Genomic DNA, 17,817 nt, shown 5'->3' with positions numbered 1-17,817 from the left:
CCTGTATATTTTAATAATTTTAGTGCAAATTAATTGCATACTTGAGGGTTTTTTAGTGGATATTATACGGCATATTTGAGGAATTTTACTGCATATAAATCTGGACTGTAGTTATAAGTAAGAAATTTCTGATTTGAACAAGAAAAGCTCAGACAACGTTTGCAGAATCCTCAGACTTTTTCCCAGTTACCGGTTACAAACTTTGTCTGAAACCAAGTTGTTGTATGTAGCAAGTGGGAACGCTCAAACTCAACCGCCAGTTTGCTGATGGTTTGGATGCATGATAAAATATAAACCTATCTCGTCTGCATTTTATACAAGTTGTTACAATTTATGAAAAGTTAAAATTTATTCCAATAAAAGATCGCAATATGCTTAAATTAATATGGCAAGTTAGTTTAAATAGCTAAACGTTAAAATTTTCAACATCACCAATTATATGACCGAATCTCGGTTGAAACTCTAAATTGAACTAAAACCTGACAATTGTGTAAAGTGAATGATTATAAAGATTAATGTTAGTATTGATTATCTTACCTGGCACTGGCCAGTCTTGAATGCTCTTTGCTCTTCATGGCAATAGATGCATTTGAATGTCGGCACATCATGTAAATGGCCATGGTTAAAAAGACTAGATTAGCCTGTAGAAATTAAAACAAACAAAAATTATTCTTTATATGTATATAAAGAAATATTTATAAAAGTTGCAGAATGAAAAACACTCACAAGTATCACAGCAATTACAGGTCCAACAAAACTGAAGATAAAGAAGTTGTCTGCACGTAACCAACAATATCGATCAGTTCCATAACTGAATGGGTCGATAAGGCAAGAAACAATTACGACTACTAATGGAGCCCCATAGGCAAATAAATAATACCAACGCAAACGGGATTTTTCTGCCTCAAAGACTTCTATTAACATAACATACAACTGGAAACCTAAAATAAATAACATAAAAAATGTCTTAATTAAAAATCCTGTCTAAAATATTAATCTGTATAACCGAATACATTTAAAATGTATTGACAAATTTTACATTACCTTCTAGAAACATCCATGCAAATGCACACAAGAAGAAGAAGTGTAAAAGACCAGCTATTATGCCGCACAAAATAGCTTGGTCGGTTTTACCAACTCCAGCTACAAATAGGACTTCAGCTATGAGCAAGCAAATGCAGAGATTTTTATGGATTGTTGTCCGATCAGACTGAAAAATCGAGTGATATGTAATTAGCATTGCGGAATAATAAAACTGTGAAGATTACGGTGATTTAATAACACCAAATGTTTATTATAATGTGTGCTTTGGGGCCAAATAATAAAATGATGCCATTAACACTCGCACAGGTGTTATTTTTCTTTTTTTTTTTGGTTGTGTTGTCTAATTTTTTTTAATCTACTCTCCAATGTATTCCTCTTTTAGGCCTTTCTTAAATGTACAGTAATTTTCGTTGAAAATTTTGAACAGAAATGTGTTATTGCTCATTTTGTAGACAGAAAGATGCCTGTGTCGATTTAGACTCACTGATCGCAGTCCATGACCTAGTACAATTTTTTTCCCACAAGTATAACTGTTATAAGTTACTTTATTCAATCAGGTTGGAAAAATGCTCAGCCCCTATAATCCCTTCCCTTTGTTTAGTGTCCTGGTTTTTCTGTTTACCTCACAGTCTCACGTTTCAGTATTCAGTTTCTGTGTGAAAGTGAACAAAATGGATGTTAACTCTGTTTTTAAGATGTTTTAAAAAAGTCACCAAGTCTTTGCTTAGAAACGAAAATAAACATTTTACTAGATGTGATAAATGCAAGCAATTTGTATGTGGTAATGTTTAATGGCGACCAAAGAACTGGAATTCATAAGTTGAGTAAGAGATTCGTAACTATTCTTATTAGTTATCTTAACCAGTTTTTTTAATATATATTAATTTTTACACAAAGAAGGTTGAGATGAAAAATTAGTGTCACGAGCAGGACATTCATAATGTCAGGACGTATGCATGAAAAATTTTATTTACGTATGTACATACTAAATAAATATTATAAAACAAAACAAAAAACACCTTATTATTGTAGTTTTTCAGATAAAAAAAAATTTTGGGTTTAAACAGATGTGTCTTGGCAGCCCACATTCTTTTTTTTTACTGACAGCAGTGCGAGTGTTAAATAAAACTCGCAAAATTTGTATTTGGAAATAGAAACGAGTTCTGATGTATTTATCAGTGTTGATGTTACTAACAAGTTGATTAACTAGTAACGAAGTAGAAACACTTATTTAAATGTTTACTCTAATAATTTTGCATTGATTAAAAATAAATACATTCAAACAAACTCACCTTTAATCCTCTGAATAGCTGAAAAGTGATAATTGATAGAACAAGGCATATAATAGATATTATACACCCGACATATGTTATTATTTGAAGTGCCATTTGATGCATGGGTGGTAAGTAGGTTGCTTGGATGTCCATTAATATGGCAAAATTTGTCAAGTGGTCACAAATGCATATTGTGTGGGTCAAATTTGTAAATTGGACCTGACATCCTTCTTCAGACCACGAACTGTAACAATAGAAAAGAAAAAATAAATTCTACAAAATGGTTTATATGAGATAACATTTTATATTTCAATTAAATGCAAATCGATAAACAAAAAAATATGTTTACAAACACTGTATTGAAAATATAACTCATGCAATTTACAAAGAGGGTAAATTAATGTGCAATTGTTTATTGTTAATATTCCGTGAGCCTTGATATATACAAAAAAAAAATACATTGATACATATAAAAGATAATTAAATTGCAATATCATTTGTAAAATGTTTATAATGTAATCCCTGGTTCAAGAGCAAAGCAAATAAAGTAAATAATAGTATAAACTGTTTCACATTCAAAATGACTACAAATAAACTAAATGAAAAGACAATAATAAGAGTATGCATATGACATATCATTTGAAATTCTTTAAAATGTTTTGCCTAATTTATTTAAAGATCCAAACAATGAAAATCAATCCAAATATAGTGAGTGCTCTCTCCCTAACCTGAAATGTACTCACATTCTAGAAATTCAAACTGGAAAAAAAAATTCAAAAGTGAGAATTTTAAAGGAAACAAATGAAACTTTTTTTGGAGGGGGAGAAAGGGAAAGAAAGAAAAAAAGAGAGAAAGAAAGAAAGAAAAAAGAGAGAAAGAAAGAAAAAAGAGATAAAGAAAGGAATGGAGTGAATTATTAAGAAAAAAGTGGGTGACTGTGAGAGAAAGTGAGTGTGAGATTGAAAGGTAGTGACTGTGTGAGAGACTGGAGAGAAAGTGAGTGTGTGGGAGAGAAAGCTAATAGAGAGAGTGGTAAGTGGGAGAATAAGTTAGTGAGCGATAGTGTGAATAAGAGCGAGAGCGAGAGTGGGAGGGAGTGTGTGTGTGTGAGAGAGAGAGAGAGAGAGAGTGAGAGAAAAAGAAATGAGAATGAGTGAGTGTAAGAGTAAGAGAATGAGAAAAAGAGGGAGAGTGAGTAAGAGGAGAGAGAGAAAGTAAGTGAGAATGTGAGAGGGAGTCATATAAAAGACCTATTCCAGTTTAGACTAATCAAATTTTTGAGAATTTCTTTTGTTCAGTGAATACTCCTCCTCCCTTCAATACTAAAAAAGAAATGTTAGATCAGTCTATATTTTTCTTGTGTTAAGTATAATAAACCTTCTGCTTAAAAAAAAAGGAACTAATCGTAAAAAGGAGAAGAAACAACGAAGAAAATGTTAAATAAATTTAAAAAAAGAAAAACATTTTTAAAAGAAAAATTGTCACTTTTCATTATATTCTAATAGATTTTTTTGTATGCAATAATAAAGTTGTGTTCAATTTTTTGTATACATATGTGTGCAATTTTTTAAACACCCTCTGTAATCCAAATTCCCGCTGCAATAATTAGTTCAGATTACTGAGAAAACACTGTACTATACAGAATAGTCAAATACAAATATCCATGATCATTAACTAAAAAATACTAATTACAAAATAAATGAAAATTAAATACCTCATCAGGTAATCCCAAAACACACATGTAGGGTTAGTAACATTTTCTGTACGAATATGTTTCAAGCAAATTGTTACTGGTTGAGACAATTGTATGTGCCTGCCTTTACCCAAGGACGCCGATATCACTTTGCTATTTACTATTCGTGATACGTTGGCCATTGGTAGTGGTTGTAATATTTCCTCTAAGCGATCGAATGCGACATACACTAAACGAAGCAAATCACTGTCTGTGTTATCCAATAAAGCTCTTTTTTCAAGGCGTAACCAATTTTCGCCTCCATCACCACCACTTTCTCCTTCATTAAAATTACTACTATTAAAATTTTCAGTTATAACATTGGGAATTTCAATAACTTTCACAGCCAAAACTGAAATGAGAAGAAATTTTTATTTTGATAAACAAACTAAAATCAATTTCATAAATCCATTTTTAAATACATACAAATATTTTTTTCTTTATGTTTCACTGTCTTCTCTCGAATAACTGTGTCAGCCAACAAAAAAGAATTTTCTTCTATGCCAAATATGAGCGACGTCGCCACACTCATTTGGTCTTTGTATGTCAAATCCCGCCAAGACGGAAGCTGGGCCGGGTCAAGAAGATTACTCCCAGTTTTAACTACTCCGAGCAACAATTCTGTCACTATTGCTTCTCTCTGACGAGGGTCTGGGAAGGTGCTAATGTCATTGGCCATCTTTTGTGCCATCCTTCTCATAATTAATGTAGTAGTCATCATGTCTCCTCCATATAAAGTTTTACTGTCGGTAACCTAATTGATGGGTAAATAATGTGTAAATATTACTCACGATAATGTCAATGTTAATTTTTTTTTATTCACCTGTGATAGATCATTAGCAATATTAATTATTGAATCTCCTTCTGTTATCCTAGTATCAAGGCTAGTGAGCCATACAGAACGACATTCGCTTAAATCTGGAGTAGGAAACAGTCGTCTTGGTGGAGGTCCCTGGACGCATTTCCATTTTGCTAATCCAGATGCACCTCCAGGGCAAGGCTGCACTTCTGCATCTCCTACTTTTGTCCAATTCCACTTCAATCCCCTTGCCAATTCAGGAACACACATTTGGGATTCATCAATTGTCCCACCTGGGAAAAAACAAATGCTCGTATACAGTTACAACAATATTTCATTTACAAACTCTTTTATCACCTGTCGAATGTAAAGACACTGGGCTAGACGGTACAAAAGTTGTCGTAGTGGGATGGGCTAGTGTCGTAGAGCTTGGATTCTCTTGAAATTCGGATTGAAATAAAGGTTTTGAAGTTGTTGAAACAGTTGTACTCAACGTGGTCGTAGAACCGGACAACACATTCGCTTCTGTCGTCGTGGAATTTGTAGTACTCACACTACTAGTCGTAGACGATGTAGAAGGTAGATTTGATGTAGGTGGTGGAGGTGTGGGCACAGGTGGTCGAAGGGTCACAGCCTTTGCAGTGCTCCATACACTGGGTTGGGAAGTAATAAGCCAAGGTGGACTAGGTCGAATTGTTGTGGTTGTTAACGTGGCTAAAATAAGACAAAAACATAAATTTTAGGATAAATATTAATAACTTCATTTCTAATGGTCTGACTTAATGTAATACTTACGTGGTATGCACTGGTAATGTGCTTCTAAGTACTTAAGTGTTCCAGCACAAGGCTCACCAAAAAGTGATGTACTAGCCTGTATACTACAGTTCTGTTGTTGACTACATCTAAAATAAATAATATTTAAATAGTATTCAAGGACAAAAAATTTAAAATGTTTACTTTTATCTATAAAAAGATAAACTATGAAAATCAATCCCATGCTTGAACAAACATTACATGAATGTTTTCATTAAATTTATACTCTGCGCTATAATTAACATCTCCAAATATATTAATAATAGCATATATCACACTAAAATATAATTGAGCATTAAATTTTAATGGTGTGCCTTTTATCCTGTTTTTATTACTTATAAAAGTTTTTTCCCTCTAGCCGTTCTACCTTTGTATGCTGCTTCATGGACATGATTTATTGATAGTTTGAAGTGTCATGTATCCCAAATATGAAGCAAGGCCTTCTGCGAGTTCAAGAGTACTTATCAAATTTTTTGAAGCACACACAAAATGCTTTTGTTTGAACATAGCAAAAAGTGTAATTAAACAAAATTAAACAATACTAAAAAAAGTTAACTTAGACCCAATTTTATATGTCTCCTATAAATTGGTCAAACCTTTTATTACAGACAATATCATCATATAAATGAAACTGTGTCTGGATAAATCAAACAAGCAGTAAACTAAAAATGAGTAAAACAGGGAGTTTTCCTAAGCGTAATCCTAAAGCTCATTTTTTGCAGAAATTTTTTTGGATTTTTCTCTCCATCATGGCCCATATATTTTCAATTGGGTATACACCAGGTGATTGTGGTGAGTAAAAGGTAATTGAGCCATTCTTTGTTTATTCTGGCTGTACGTTTTGGGTCGTCTTGTTAGAACAAGAAAATCTTTTATTTAGACCCCAAATTCATTTTTTATATTTATGGTTATTTTTATATTTATGGCGAAGTCAGTCCTCATACAATTTGGCATTCAGAAAACCTACTTATAGAGATAAATAAACAGCAAAAAAGGATGGTTAAAAAGGGAAAAGCCTCTGTGTTGAGAACAGCACCATCTGCAAGTACACTGATGGAGCAACAAAGTAAAGGAGACAGGAATGTTCAAACGAACCAAAAACTCAGAGAACAAGGCAAAGTACACCAGTATTTTCCAGGCTGAAATCGATGCGATTGAGAGATGAACTCAGTTCAATTTGAACAAAAGGTATAAAAATATCTTGTTAGATAGCCAAGCAGCCATCAAACATCATTACTCAAAGATGTGCTGAATTGAAAATCTAAATTAATTAAATTATGCAAAATAAAGTTACACTCTGTTGGGTCCAAGGATATGCAGTTGTAGAGGGAAATGAAAGAGCGGACGACCTTACAAGGGAATTCACTCATTAGGCACAATCAATCCAAGCTCCTAGCGAGTGTCGGAAGGAAAAAAAGGAACACAATGCATCAAAGGAAGCAGGATAAAACTGAGAGTTCTAACAGGATTGTTACTGTGGGCTGTGTGGGCATTTATAGAAAATTGGTACAATCCAACATGGTATGTGTAGATTCTGCATGAAAGCCAGAAGAGACATCAAACATATGATGAAGAAAGGTGACTAGGAAGTGGGGGGGGTTATGTCCCCCAAGCATTGCAGCATTCTGGGCTTATTGTACTTTCTTAGTTCCTTAGACAATCTGTCAATTCAATCCTTCTTTTAAGGGGTACTAGGTTATTGACTGTCATTGCTACAATTCCTTTCCCTGAGTTTTCTTTGGTCCAAGGTTTTTCGTATCTCCATGAGTGGTTGCTTCACATTCGAAGAAGATAAGGATGGCTGTTTCTTCCTCATCATTGCATAACAATCAAACAGGATCATCATTGAATAAGCTCATGTGTAGATGTTTTCTCAGATATCAGTCCTATCACTCCTCTTAGTTTAGCCCTCTGTAACTGTGGCAGTGAGTTTGCTAGTCTTGGCGAGGGTTGTTTTAGCATAAGTTTACTTTATCTAGCGGCACTAGAGTTTATCACTTCTCCTTTTGTATTTTTTGCATCCATTCTGTGTTTGTTTTTGTTATTCCAAGGTTCAGGGCCTATGGTCTTGTAGAACCCCCTCTGGCCAGTGTATCTGACTTTTCATTATCTAAAATCCCCTTTTGTCCTGATACCCAAGATATCATGTTGTTGTGTTTCCCCATGTTTTGGATAGTCTGGACGCATTCACTAATTTTGATGTAGTTTTTTTACATGCTAATGTTTTATGGCTGTTTGGCTATCAGATCTTATGAGGATTTTTTTGCCAGTGTTTCCTCTTTTAAGATTTTCCAATGCTCAAGCATTGATGGTATGTATGTCGGCTTGAAAGAATAAGACGCACATCCCAATGAGTTTGACTGCTCATATTTTGGGATTGTACAATAAACGCCTGATTCGGTTCCTTCATGTGCTTTTGGAGCCATCTGCATACCATATCATTGTACCTAATGTTCTCATGAATTCTTCTTCTCCTTTTTAGTCAGTTTAAATCATCTACTTTATATATAAATATTATGTTATTAAATTAGCGATATATAAAAGAATTCAACCGATGAAACTGGACCAATAATAAAATTGTTTGAAGAACTAGACTCACCTGTGTGCTATAGATACAGAACAGGGGCTACACTAGCTCTCAAAGGGCACAGATATTACCCCGAATATTATACCTACATCTAAACAACTGGTAGAAATAATAACTTAAAATATTTGTATTTTATTTATTTGTACTTTAACATTCTTAGCTCAACAAACTAAAACTCTGATTTGTTCTTTACTATAAGAGTGTCAATAATATTTTGGTGTTCACAAATGTCATTTTTTAAATTTCAATATAACACATAATTATTTTTTAACAAATAATTACATGAAACATCTAGTTTATTGTATCACAAATGTTTTCTTCGTTATTGTTGTCCTTTTTTTTCTTTTATAGATTATACCAAAGCCTACTGAAAAGATACTTTCAAAAACCCAAGTGTGTGAATACAATGAATAAATTTTTGAACCACTATAATATATATTTGCATAATCCAATTGCTATGCATTCTAAATTTAAAAAACCTCCCACTATGGGAGCTGGATTTTGGCGTGAGAAGGTATTGAGTCAAGGTGTTAACAAAGTTTGTTCTACAAGGAAGAACCAGAATAAGAATTACTTCCTTTAATTATGGACCTGGTAGTGTGTTATTACCACCACTGGAAGCTTCTCTACATGAAGAAATCCCAGGAGCTTACAAAACCGAGGGGGTCCAAGAAAATGTATAGTGCTAATTAAAAAAAAGGGTATAATATTTAATTTAGTTCGAAAGTGGAACTTGATATTTTTATGTGCATATGTCCATTTACTTTTTCTCTCTCTTTAAGCATAATTAACATAAAATAAAGGTGGGATTATGGTTGATTAACGATATGTAAGATCCAATGCATTGGGGGGGGGGATAAGAGAGTAAATGATACAGGTGGTAGTGTTTTTATCCTTTGTTCAGGGTGAGCTGACCTGCAAAAATATGCAAGCAGTGACGCTATTTCGCCGCAATGATTGCTGGCGGTGCCGACGGTCAACTGAGGAATTGCGGCTCTCAAATGTTAGCTGGATCGGTACGCAGAGGTGGACACCCTGCAGGGGTCCGTTTCTTGTAAATAATCCTTTAGGGAATTATATGCATCTTATTTGGAAAGAAAGGCTAAAAAAATCTGACTATTCCAATTTCTTCGTATTCTTGACAGCTTTGTTTATTTATTCTTTTTTCCTAGTAGTAAACCTATTTCGGGCTGAGGTAGTCCGTAATTCCGAGAGAGAGAAAGAAAGAAAGAAAGAAAGAAAGAAAGAAAGAAAGAAAGAGAGAGAGAGAGAGAGAGAGAGAGAATGAGTGTATGAGAGGAGATGGGGTGAGGGGAAAAGATAAAAAGAGTGACAAAAAGTGAGAGAAAACTGATTGAGAGAAAATGAGTAAATGAGAAAGGGGAGATGGAGTGAGTAAGTGAGAGAGGGGGAGTGAGTGAGTGAAAGAGTACGTCAGTGGGTAAGTGAGAGTAAAAGTGAGAGGGGGAGCGAATGAGTGAGAGAGAGAAGGGGGAAGGAGAGTGAGTGAGAGAGAGAAGGGGGAAGGAGAGTGAGTGAGAGAGAGAAGGGGGAAGGAGAGTGAGTGAGAGAGAGAAGGGGAGAAGGAAAAAGAGTGAGTGAGAGAGTAAGAGGGAATGAGTGAGTGTAAGAGGGAGAATCGACGAAAAACAGACCAGTTCAAACTATTCTTATTTTACAAATTTTTTAATTCAGTGAATCCCTCACACTTTTTGTATATATGTATTATTTTTAACACCCCCTGTAGTCTGCATTTTACATCAGTACCAGTAGTAGTTAGTAGTTTTTACAACCCCCCCCCCCCTCAGCAATTAGATAGGCTTTCTAACAGAGCACTGCATTGGGTTGATCAGAAAGTAAAGAAGAACGCATGTTCGACTGGAGTTCGGAAGAAGGAAAAATTCCAAGGGATCGCATCGAGCTCAGGAGAGATAACAGAGAAAAGGTGGATTTTATATAACAAGTTCGGAATGCCAAATGAACCAACCTCTCTATTAACATTAACCACTTGGTATTGGATGGACCTTCCTTATTTCGCATTGTTCATTTCGGTTAGTTTCGGTTAGTTTGGTAAGCAAAGTCGTTTTTTCCATTCTTGATAATTGCATCTATCTTTGAGAAAAGTACTTTTTTCCATTAATGGTAGGGAAACGGAATCGCTGCTGCGAGGTCGCATGTACGTTGGCTACGCTCTAAAAATTGCTGTAAACCGTATGGGGGCAGTGCTGCTACAGAAATTACGAAATAATAATAATAATTTAAATAAATAAACAGTCATGAAAACAACAATTAAATAAACATTTTCTGACTAATCCAATAAAGTTAACAATATCGGGAAAACAATAATTTAGCCGGCTTATTTTTAGGGTACGCTAAAAAGATCAAAAAAAATTTTTAATACTAGCTAAACAGCGTATCATACTTTTATTTATTCAAATAAATAAAGCATAAGCGGATATTATTTTATCGATGGATAGATCCAACATCGTCACCGTCTTTATATGTGCCGTATTAGCAAAGCTTTAAAAACTAAAAAAAATGGGCTCACAAAAATTTTTTTTTGCCGGATATGCTCAATGTGGCCGCCGCACGGCGGCTCAGTCACATAAAACACGGATTTTAAATGAGCCCCCACAAAAAGAGAAATCAAGAGAAAGGCGAGATCTTAAAAAGGATAAAGCAACAGAAATATAAAAAAGATACTCGTGAAGATTTTCCCTGCGACACTTTTGCATTTAGGCAGTGCACAGATTTTATGCACTGGCCCATGGGGGAGAGAGAGAGAGTACGTGAGAACGACGGAGGGAGGGAGAGAGAGAAAGAGACAGAGACAAAGTGAGTACGTGAATAAGAGAAAGTATGTTAGTGAGTGTATGAGTGAGGGAGATAGTTATTACTTTATTATACTTAACGAGAAAGAATAAGAGAAAGAAAGAAAGAAAGAAAGAAAGAGAAAAAGAAAGAGAAAAAGAAAGAGATAGAGAGTGGAGAGAGAGAGGAGAGGAGAGGAGAAAAGAGGAGAGGGAGAGGGAGAGAGACAGCAAGACCAGTTTAGACTATAGGAATTGTTCAGTGAATCTCTCACCCCCTAAATTATTATTGTGCTAAGTATAATAAACCTACTGGTTTAAAATGAAAGAAAATGAGGAAGAAGCAATGAAGAAAATGTTAAATACATTTTTTAAAAACAAAAATTGACAGTATATGTACTATAGCACGTTTAACAATTACAATAATAATAGTGTTGTGTTGAAATTGTTTGTTTGTACATATGTTGTGTTTTTTAACACCCTCTGTAATCTGAATTTTTCAATAATCTGCAAATATTAGTTCGGATTACTGAGATACCATTGTATATCAATAGAATCAATGATTGGTTTAAAGCTCGATTATATTTAAAGACAATGCCTGTCGCTGGTCAAAACGGCTATTTCTATTTAGAAACCAATTTCACGGATACACGTTTTTTTTATATTCCCACTCGTTGGAATTAGGCAGAATCACTGCTGAATAAGAGAAAGGTGCAATATTTGCAAACGTTTAAAGGTAATTCCTATTCTAGAGCATACGCACGTTAAAGAAAATTATTTTATTTATTTTTAATAGGAAATACACTCCATTGTTTGAAGAGTGGAGTAATGTTTGCTAATGCCTTGAGACAATGATGGCAGAGTTTCAAAAGGCTTGTCATATACTAAAAACTGTTCTAAATTCATGGATATGAAAATACGGCTAAAATTCCTTGTTAGAAAACGAAAATCCCACTTTTTTTAGAAAGTAGAGTAATAGGTACAAATGATTTGACGTAATAATAATTACAGCATTTCTACATCTATAAATGTCCAAATTTCTTGGAAACGTGAATTTTACTGATCGTATGTACTTGTCAGAAAATGACAAACCCCACTTATTTTGAGAATGGAGTAATATTGGCAAAGGTCGGTTATTCAATATTCTAAAAACTGTTCTAATTTCATGGATAACACGTTTTTCATGTCGGAATGAGACACCCACTTGTTTGAAAAATGGAGCAGTATTTGCTCATCCTTTAAGGTAATTCTCATTGCTGTTAAAAGGCCATTCATTTTCACTCGTCCAAATTTCATTATACAAAATTTATTGATATCTCTTGATCGAAATAAACCGAGCGTTTGCAGAGTGGGTGCCTTGTAAATGCTTTATGATGATTGACGGTCAAAAGGTTTTTCCTATTTTGTAAAATGTTCAAATTCATCGATTCCTTAAACTATACATAATTAAATAAAGCCAAATCTACAATTTCATTGATAAATGCCACGGGGGAAAATTCAGGGTACCCAATCATTTCCAGTGTCGAGTTATTCATCATGAGTCATAAGTCACTATTCCAGAAATAGTGGTTCAATTTCATAGGCACTTTACATTATTAGTGAGAGAGATAGATAGTGAGTGAGTGAGTGTGAGAGAGAGTGAATAAATGAGTGAGACTCTGTGTGTGTGTGTGTGTGTGTGTGTGTGTGTGTGTGAGAGAGAGAGAGAGAGAGAGAGAGAGAGAGAGAGAGAGAGAGAGAGAGGAGAGAGAGTGAGAGTGAGCGAGCGAGCGAGTGAGTGGGTCAGTCAGTGAGAGATAGATAGTGAGTGAGCGAAAGATTGAGTGAGTTAGTTAGTGAGAGAAAGAGTGACTGAGCGAGAGAGAGAAAATGAGTGAAAGACAGTGGCAGTGAAGGAGGGAGAGGGAGTTTTTTGAGAGTGTGTATTTGAGATAGAACAGCAGAGAGAGGGAAAGAGAGTCACACAAAAGGCCAAAACCAGATTAGAGAATAGGAATTTTCTAAGAATTTCTTTTGTTAGTAAAATTCCTCACCTCCACCCTTCACTACTAAAAAAATTAAATGTTAGGTATGTCTACATTTTTCTTGTGCTAAGTATAACATTACCTAATCCATATTGCCCTGCCTACAGTAGCAATAAAATTGGTAAATCATTCGTTCAGCATAATCTAATTTGGATAGTATGTGATATAAAATTGATAAAGGTAAAAATAAGACTAGCTGGTTCACTCAGCTCCTCCACCACACTTGCTGATATGGATCCTCTCCTCAACATAATCAAAGCAAACAGGTCGAAAGGTTCATAAAATTGGACAATTAAAGAAAATAATAATAATAAAATAACTCCTAAAGGCTAAATGAGCTGTGAATTTCATGGATAATCATTTAATTTTAAAAACCCAAATCAAGATAATTTTACCAATGACTCGTTCGAAAATGACGTCGTTTATTTGGGTAGTGAAGGAATTAATAAATTCTTTAAAACATCGGTTGATTGTCAAAGGTTATCTATATGCTGTTTGAGTTTTTAATTTTATCGATATGTTTATGATACGTTAAATTTTTATTGTGTGTACGTTAAATGTTTATTGTGTTTCATTCACTCGTTGGAAGAAATTTAAACCCTAGCCGGAGTTTTTGAAAAAGAAGCCCATTTGTAATTATGTCGGGTTCGAATGCAGGGGCGCTGGCTTTGAACCCGGGACCTTTACCTCACAGTGATGAACGCCGTGTCAACGCCTAAACCATTGAAGCCACAGACGCCCCTGCGAGCAATGCATTATAAATGCTTTAAGGCGATGATGATTGATTGTCAAAACGCTATTTTTATTCATTGACGTATTCATCGGAGCGCGCCCGCAGTTATTCGGTTGGACTGTCCAAAGAACTGTACATTTACTATCCTAATATAAAAAATAAAAACATGTACCTTGCGTGGAGGACTCGCAGTGATTTTGGAGACATACAGTTAACACTCCACTCGGTGTTACCGTGGTCATTGCAAATGGTTATTGAAAACCTGCCATAGTTGGCTCGAATTAAATTGATCAATTCGCCATCCTTGCAGTCGATTCTTAGAGTCTTTCCCTCACAAGCGTATGCAGTGTCGTATCTCGGTTGTTCTGCAACACAGATAACAAGAAAAAATATTAAATTGTAGTCTACCTAAATTACAGTTTTGAAAGATCTTTATCAGGTGCAAACCAGAAAGTAGTCATTAAGGTAAGTACTGTACTAGGTAAATTCTGTCAGTGTTTAATCGCTGAAGAACTTAATAAAAACAAATAGTAACTTTTATCTTAAGAAATGAAATGCTGTACCTGCACCATCACAACTACAAAAACGACTTTAACCGTTTAGTTCATAATGAAAATTTCACTCTAGTGCAAACAAACTAAATAAATAATATAAGAGCGAGTGGTGAACTCATACTTAACCGGCAGAGGGTCACTTACTGGGTCTTCACTAGTGGGTTCGTTGATTACTCAAACGCTTTTCGGCATTGCGCCAACTTCAGTGAGGTACTAAAAATTATTTTGCACTGAAGGATTAAAGCTTACATGTCACGAAAAGAATCCGAGATTTTAATTAAATTATGAGCTTTTCTTGGGCGGAACTGGGACGGGTTTATTAATTTCCCTAACTGAACTGACAAAGGAAAAATTGAATCAGAAAAACAACCACGGTTTTATGATTCTACAAAATTTTACCTCGCGAAATCACTCAGTTAAGAAATAAAGATGTTAAAACCTTAAGACTGGAACTGAAATATAATTAAAATTAGTTAATAAAAAAATGATCATTATATTATCTGTGTACCTAAGTGAAGTAAGTTGCCCTTTATTAATATAATTATGTTAAAATTTAAGATTCCTGCAGTTAGTGTTATTCCAGAATAGTAAATTGCTGATTCATTTGAGATTTGACAGACATCAGCACAAAAATAATCTTCAGAATCACGCGATTTTTTACATTTTAACAGACTTTGCAGAAATCTATATTAGGTAACGTAAATCATTGTGTGTGTATTCGAAATATGCTTGGATTTAACCATTAATGGCAAAGCTATTCAGGAAAGTTTTGGAAGTTTGTTAATTCATAAAAGATAAGCCTGAATGGAGAGAAATCTGTACTGCTGTTCAGGGCTATTGTGGACGTTTCATTGTGCTTAAACAGGCTTACTACTTATACTTAATTCAGCTCAATAACACGCTTTTTAAGTATAGTTGCATATTTATATTTAAAAGAACAAGTAACAATCATTAAATAAAAAGCTTAAACTGAATTTTTGTAGATGTGATAATTTAAACAGAAAAGTTTTACAAATGTTTTAAAACTATTGTTTAAGAATGTGGAAAATCTGAAAGAGGAAGCTCAATAGCGCGTCCTACCGATGACCACACATCCCATGACCTGTGAAATTCCACCCAACCGAAAAAAAATTATTTCTCGGTCGGAAAATGATGAGGATAAAATTTAACGCGTCGATGATTTTGAGCGATCTTAAATTCTTTCCGTCGTTTTTCAACAGATCCGATTTCGATTTGCCGAAATAAAAAATCTGCAGAAGAACTTTGCTAAGTACGAAAATCGGTTGATTGAACCTCTTTAGTACGAGGCCTGGAGGAAAACAGTTTTTACTTTGGACCAGAAGGGTCTTCACTCACGACGTACTGACCCTAGCTAGGGTCTCTACCTCAGGGGATTTCACCTACCCCGTTATGCGGCTATGGCTATGTCCCTCCTTAAGCCGGTTTTTTTTTTTTTACTCTTGTCCATGTTTACCGATTATCTTGTATATCGTCTTGTACACAAAATTCGACAGATCTTACAGAAAAACAAAAAAAGGCGAATCAGAGCTGAATCTCGAGGGGTGTTTTTAATTTAATAATCGCTGTATGTTGGACTGTAAATGGAGTTGAAAATTTTCCAGCCATACACAATAAAACATAAGAGAGGCTGAGAGTAAGTCTGAATTTATCTCAGCATTAAATATGAATTTTGAAATATTGATCTTTACATTTAAAAGGCTTTACAGTGTACTCCGGTGTACAGCTGAAATGAAATGCACAGTGGAAATATGTAAACCTCACCCATACAAAATCATTTATAGTTATACATATATATATATTATAATGTTGTATTATAAAGTTTATTTAAATGAGTATTTTGCTCGTTTCCACTTGCAGTTCATGTCAAAAAATGAAATTTGTTTATAAAAATATATATATATATATATTTTTGTAGTATAAACACGCGCAAAATCAGCGTTATGAGCTGTACAAAAATTAGTTCGTGTGCGTACTAGCAATAAAAAAATATGTATTCACTCGAGCATATCAGGTCCGATCAAACCGGAAACGCTTTATCCGACAAGCAATTATTAAACATTAAAAAACACATCTTTTCTGCTTTAATTACGTCAACGCCATGTCCAACATTAAACACTTTGTGTTGCAATGGGCGATAATCAGCCACACAAGACATGCAACCGTTAAGCTTATATGTAAAAGTTGTGGAAGGATCAGATTTTTGTCACCTTTGATAACTTTGGGAGAAAATCCACAGAGGAAACCCCTGTAAATTTTTCATTTCTACGTTTTAAGACTAGTCGGTCATGTAGTTCGTGTGTTGATTCTCAATAACGTAGTTACTGTTATTGGGTTGTATTCAAGGTGAGCCCATTTGGCAATTCAAGTTTGACAAAAACCTGTAACCACTCACTGGTTTTACGTAGGTAGAAAACGAGTTATAAGGCCAATAAAGCTTTCTTGACGATCGTTGAGCTCCCAGTAGGCAGAATATGTCGTAGAATGATTTGAAACTTTATTTGGTCACGATGGAGCATTTCACTTGAGTAGTTCTGCTATGTGTACAATCAGTCAATACAAATACTTGTACAATGGTCACAGAACACACACGGGAACACAACAACTAACGCGTTTTTTAAATTAGCAGCATCGTTAGTTGCGAGAGGGAAAATGGGGATGAGACTTGCACCCCTAATGCAAAATACTTAGGATACACTCGTGAACCTCAGATCTCAACAGTGCTTATCGATCAAAATCAGGGCGAAATGTTTTGCAAACGGTCGTTTTCAGCTTTCACGACGAAAGCCAGCACCGTGTGAAATGACCTATGGATTTGAGTAATATTTGCCCTTATGGGAATGTCGATTGTTACACCTTACTTTAAAATTGAAATATCAAAAAAATATCTAAGTAAAATGAGTTTTAAATTGACCTTCCCAAGTATCAACACCTAAATTTATGAAATTCTTTTCTCGATTTTATATCAACATACCACGATTCATGGTACAAAATGTCCATTGTGAACAGTTTATTTTTGTTAAATGACGCATTCTGTAAATTATTGGCCTATCGGGCATTTTTTGCTTTCATAATAGAACTGTTTTTGCCGTTTGAAACAGATGTGCCCAATTAAAATAACAAAAACAAAGTTGTAAAAGAAAAATGACCATATTGAAGGAGCTTTCAACTGAGCCGAAGCGTGACACAGTCGTTGAATTTATTTATACACATGAAACATTCTAAGATTTTCAATTTAAGAGCTTTTGTGAAGGAATACATAAAAAATAAAAGACAAAAAATAATCTACAAATTTCTTGCCTAAAAGTGCATTTACATAAAGCACAACAAAATAAGAAATATTTCATCAGGGTCCGAAATTGTTTAGAACAAACATAATTAAAAACCAAAATCATTTAAATTCCAGTCGATAAATCAATCTTCAATATA

General features: G+C 34.5%; 1 protein-coding gene across 6 annotated transcripts in view; it reads right to left on the bottom strand.

Annotated features, from left to right (window-relative positions):
* The window catches only part of LOC106666882 (latrophilin Cirl-like), an 82,933-nt gene that overhangs the window by 8,529 nt on the left and 56,587 nt on the right, over positions 1-17,817 (bottom strand). For all 6 annotated transcript variants that reach the window (XM_014394392.2, XM_014394394.2, XM_014394388.2 and 3 more), the window contains 10 exons: positions 13,989-14,181; positions 5,645-5,751; positions 5,207-5,563; positions 4,874-5,142; positions 4,477-4,804; positions 4,033-4,402; positions 2,337-2,562; positions 1,045-1,210; positions 727-941; positions 538-641 (listed from right to left, as the gene is read on the bottom strand). In XM_014394392.2, the coding sequence (XP_014249878.1) occupies positions 538-641; positions 727-941; positions 1,045-1,210; positions 2,337-2,562; positions 4,033-4,402; positions 4,477-4,804; positions 4,874-5,142; positions 5,207-5,563; positions 5,645-5,751; positions 13,989-14,181 (2,335 nt within the window). The remainder of the gene's footprint in view (positions 1-537; positions 642-726; positions 942-1,044; positions 1,211-2,336; positions 2,563-4,032; positions 4,403-4,476; positions 4,805-4,873; positions 5,143-5,206; positions 5,564-5,644; positions 5,752-13,988; positions 14,182-17,817) is intronic.

The sequence above is a fragment of the Cimex lectularius genome, unplaced genomic scaffold, assembly GCF_000648675.2.
Source record: "Cimex lectularius strain Harlan isolate CLEC.00 unplaced genomic scaffold, Clec_2.1 scaffold115, whole genome shotgun sequence".
Lineage (NCBI taxonomy): Eukaryota > Metazoa > Arthropoda > Insecta > Hemiptera > Cimicidae > Cimex > Cimex lectularius.
Note: the sequence above shows the minus strand (reverse complement) of the source record. Positions and strands in the feature narration are given on the sequence as shown.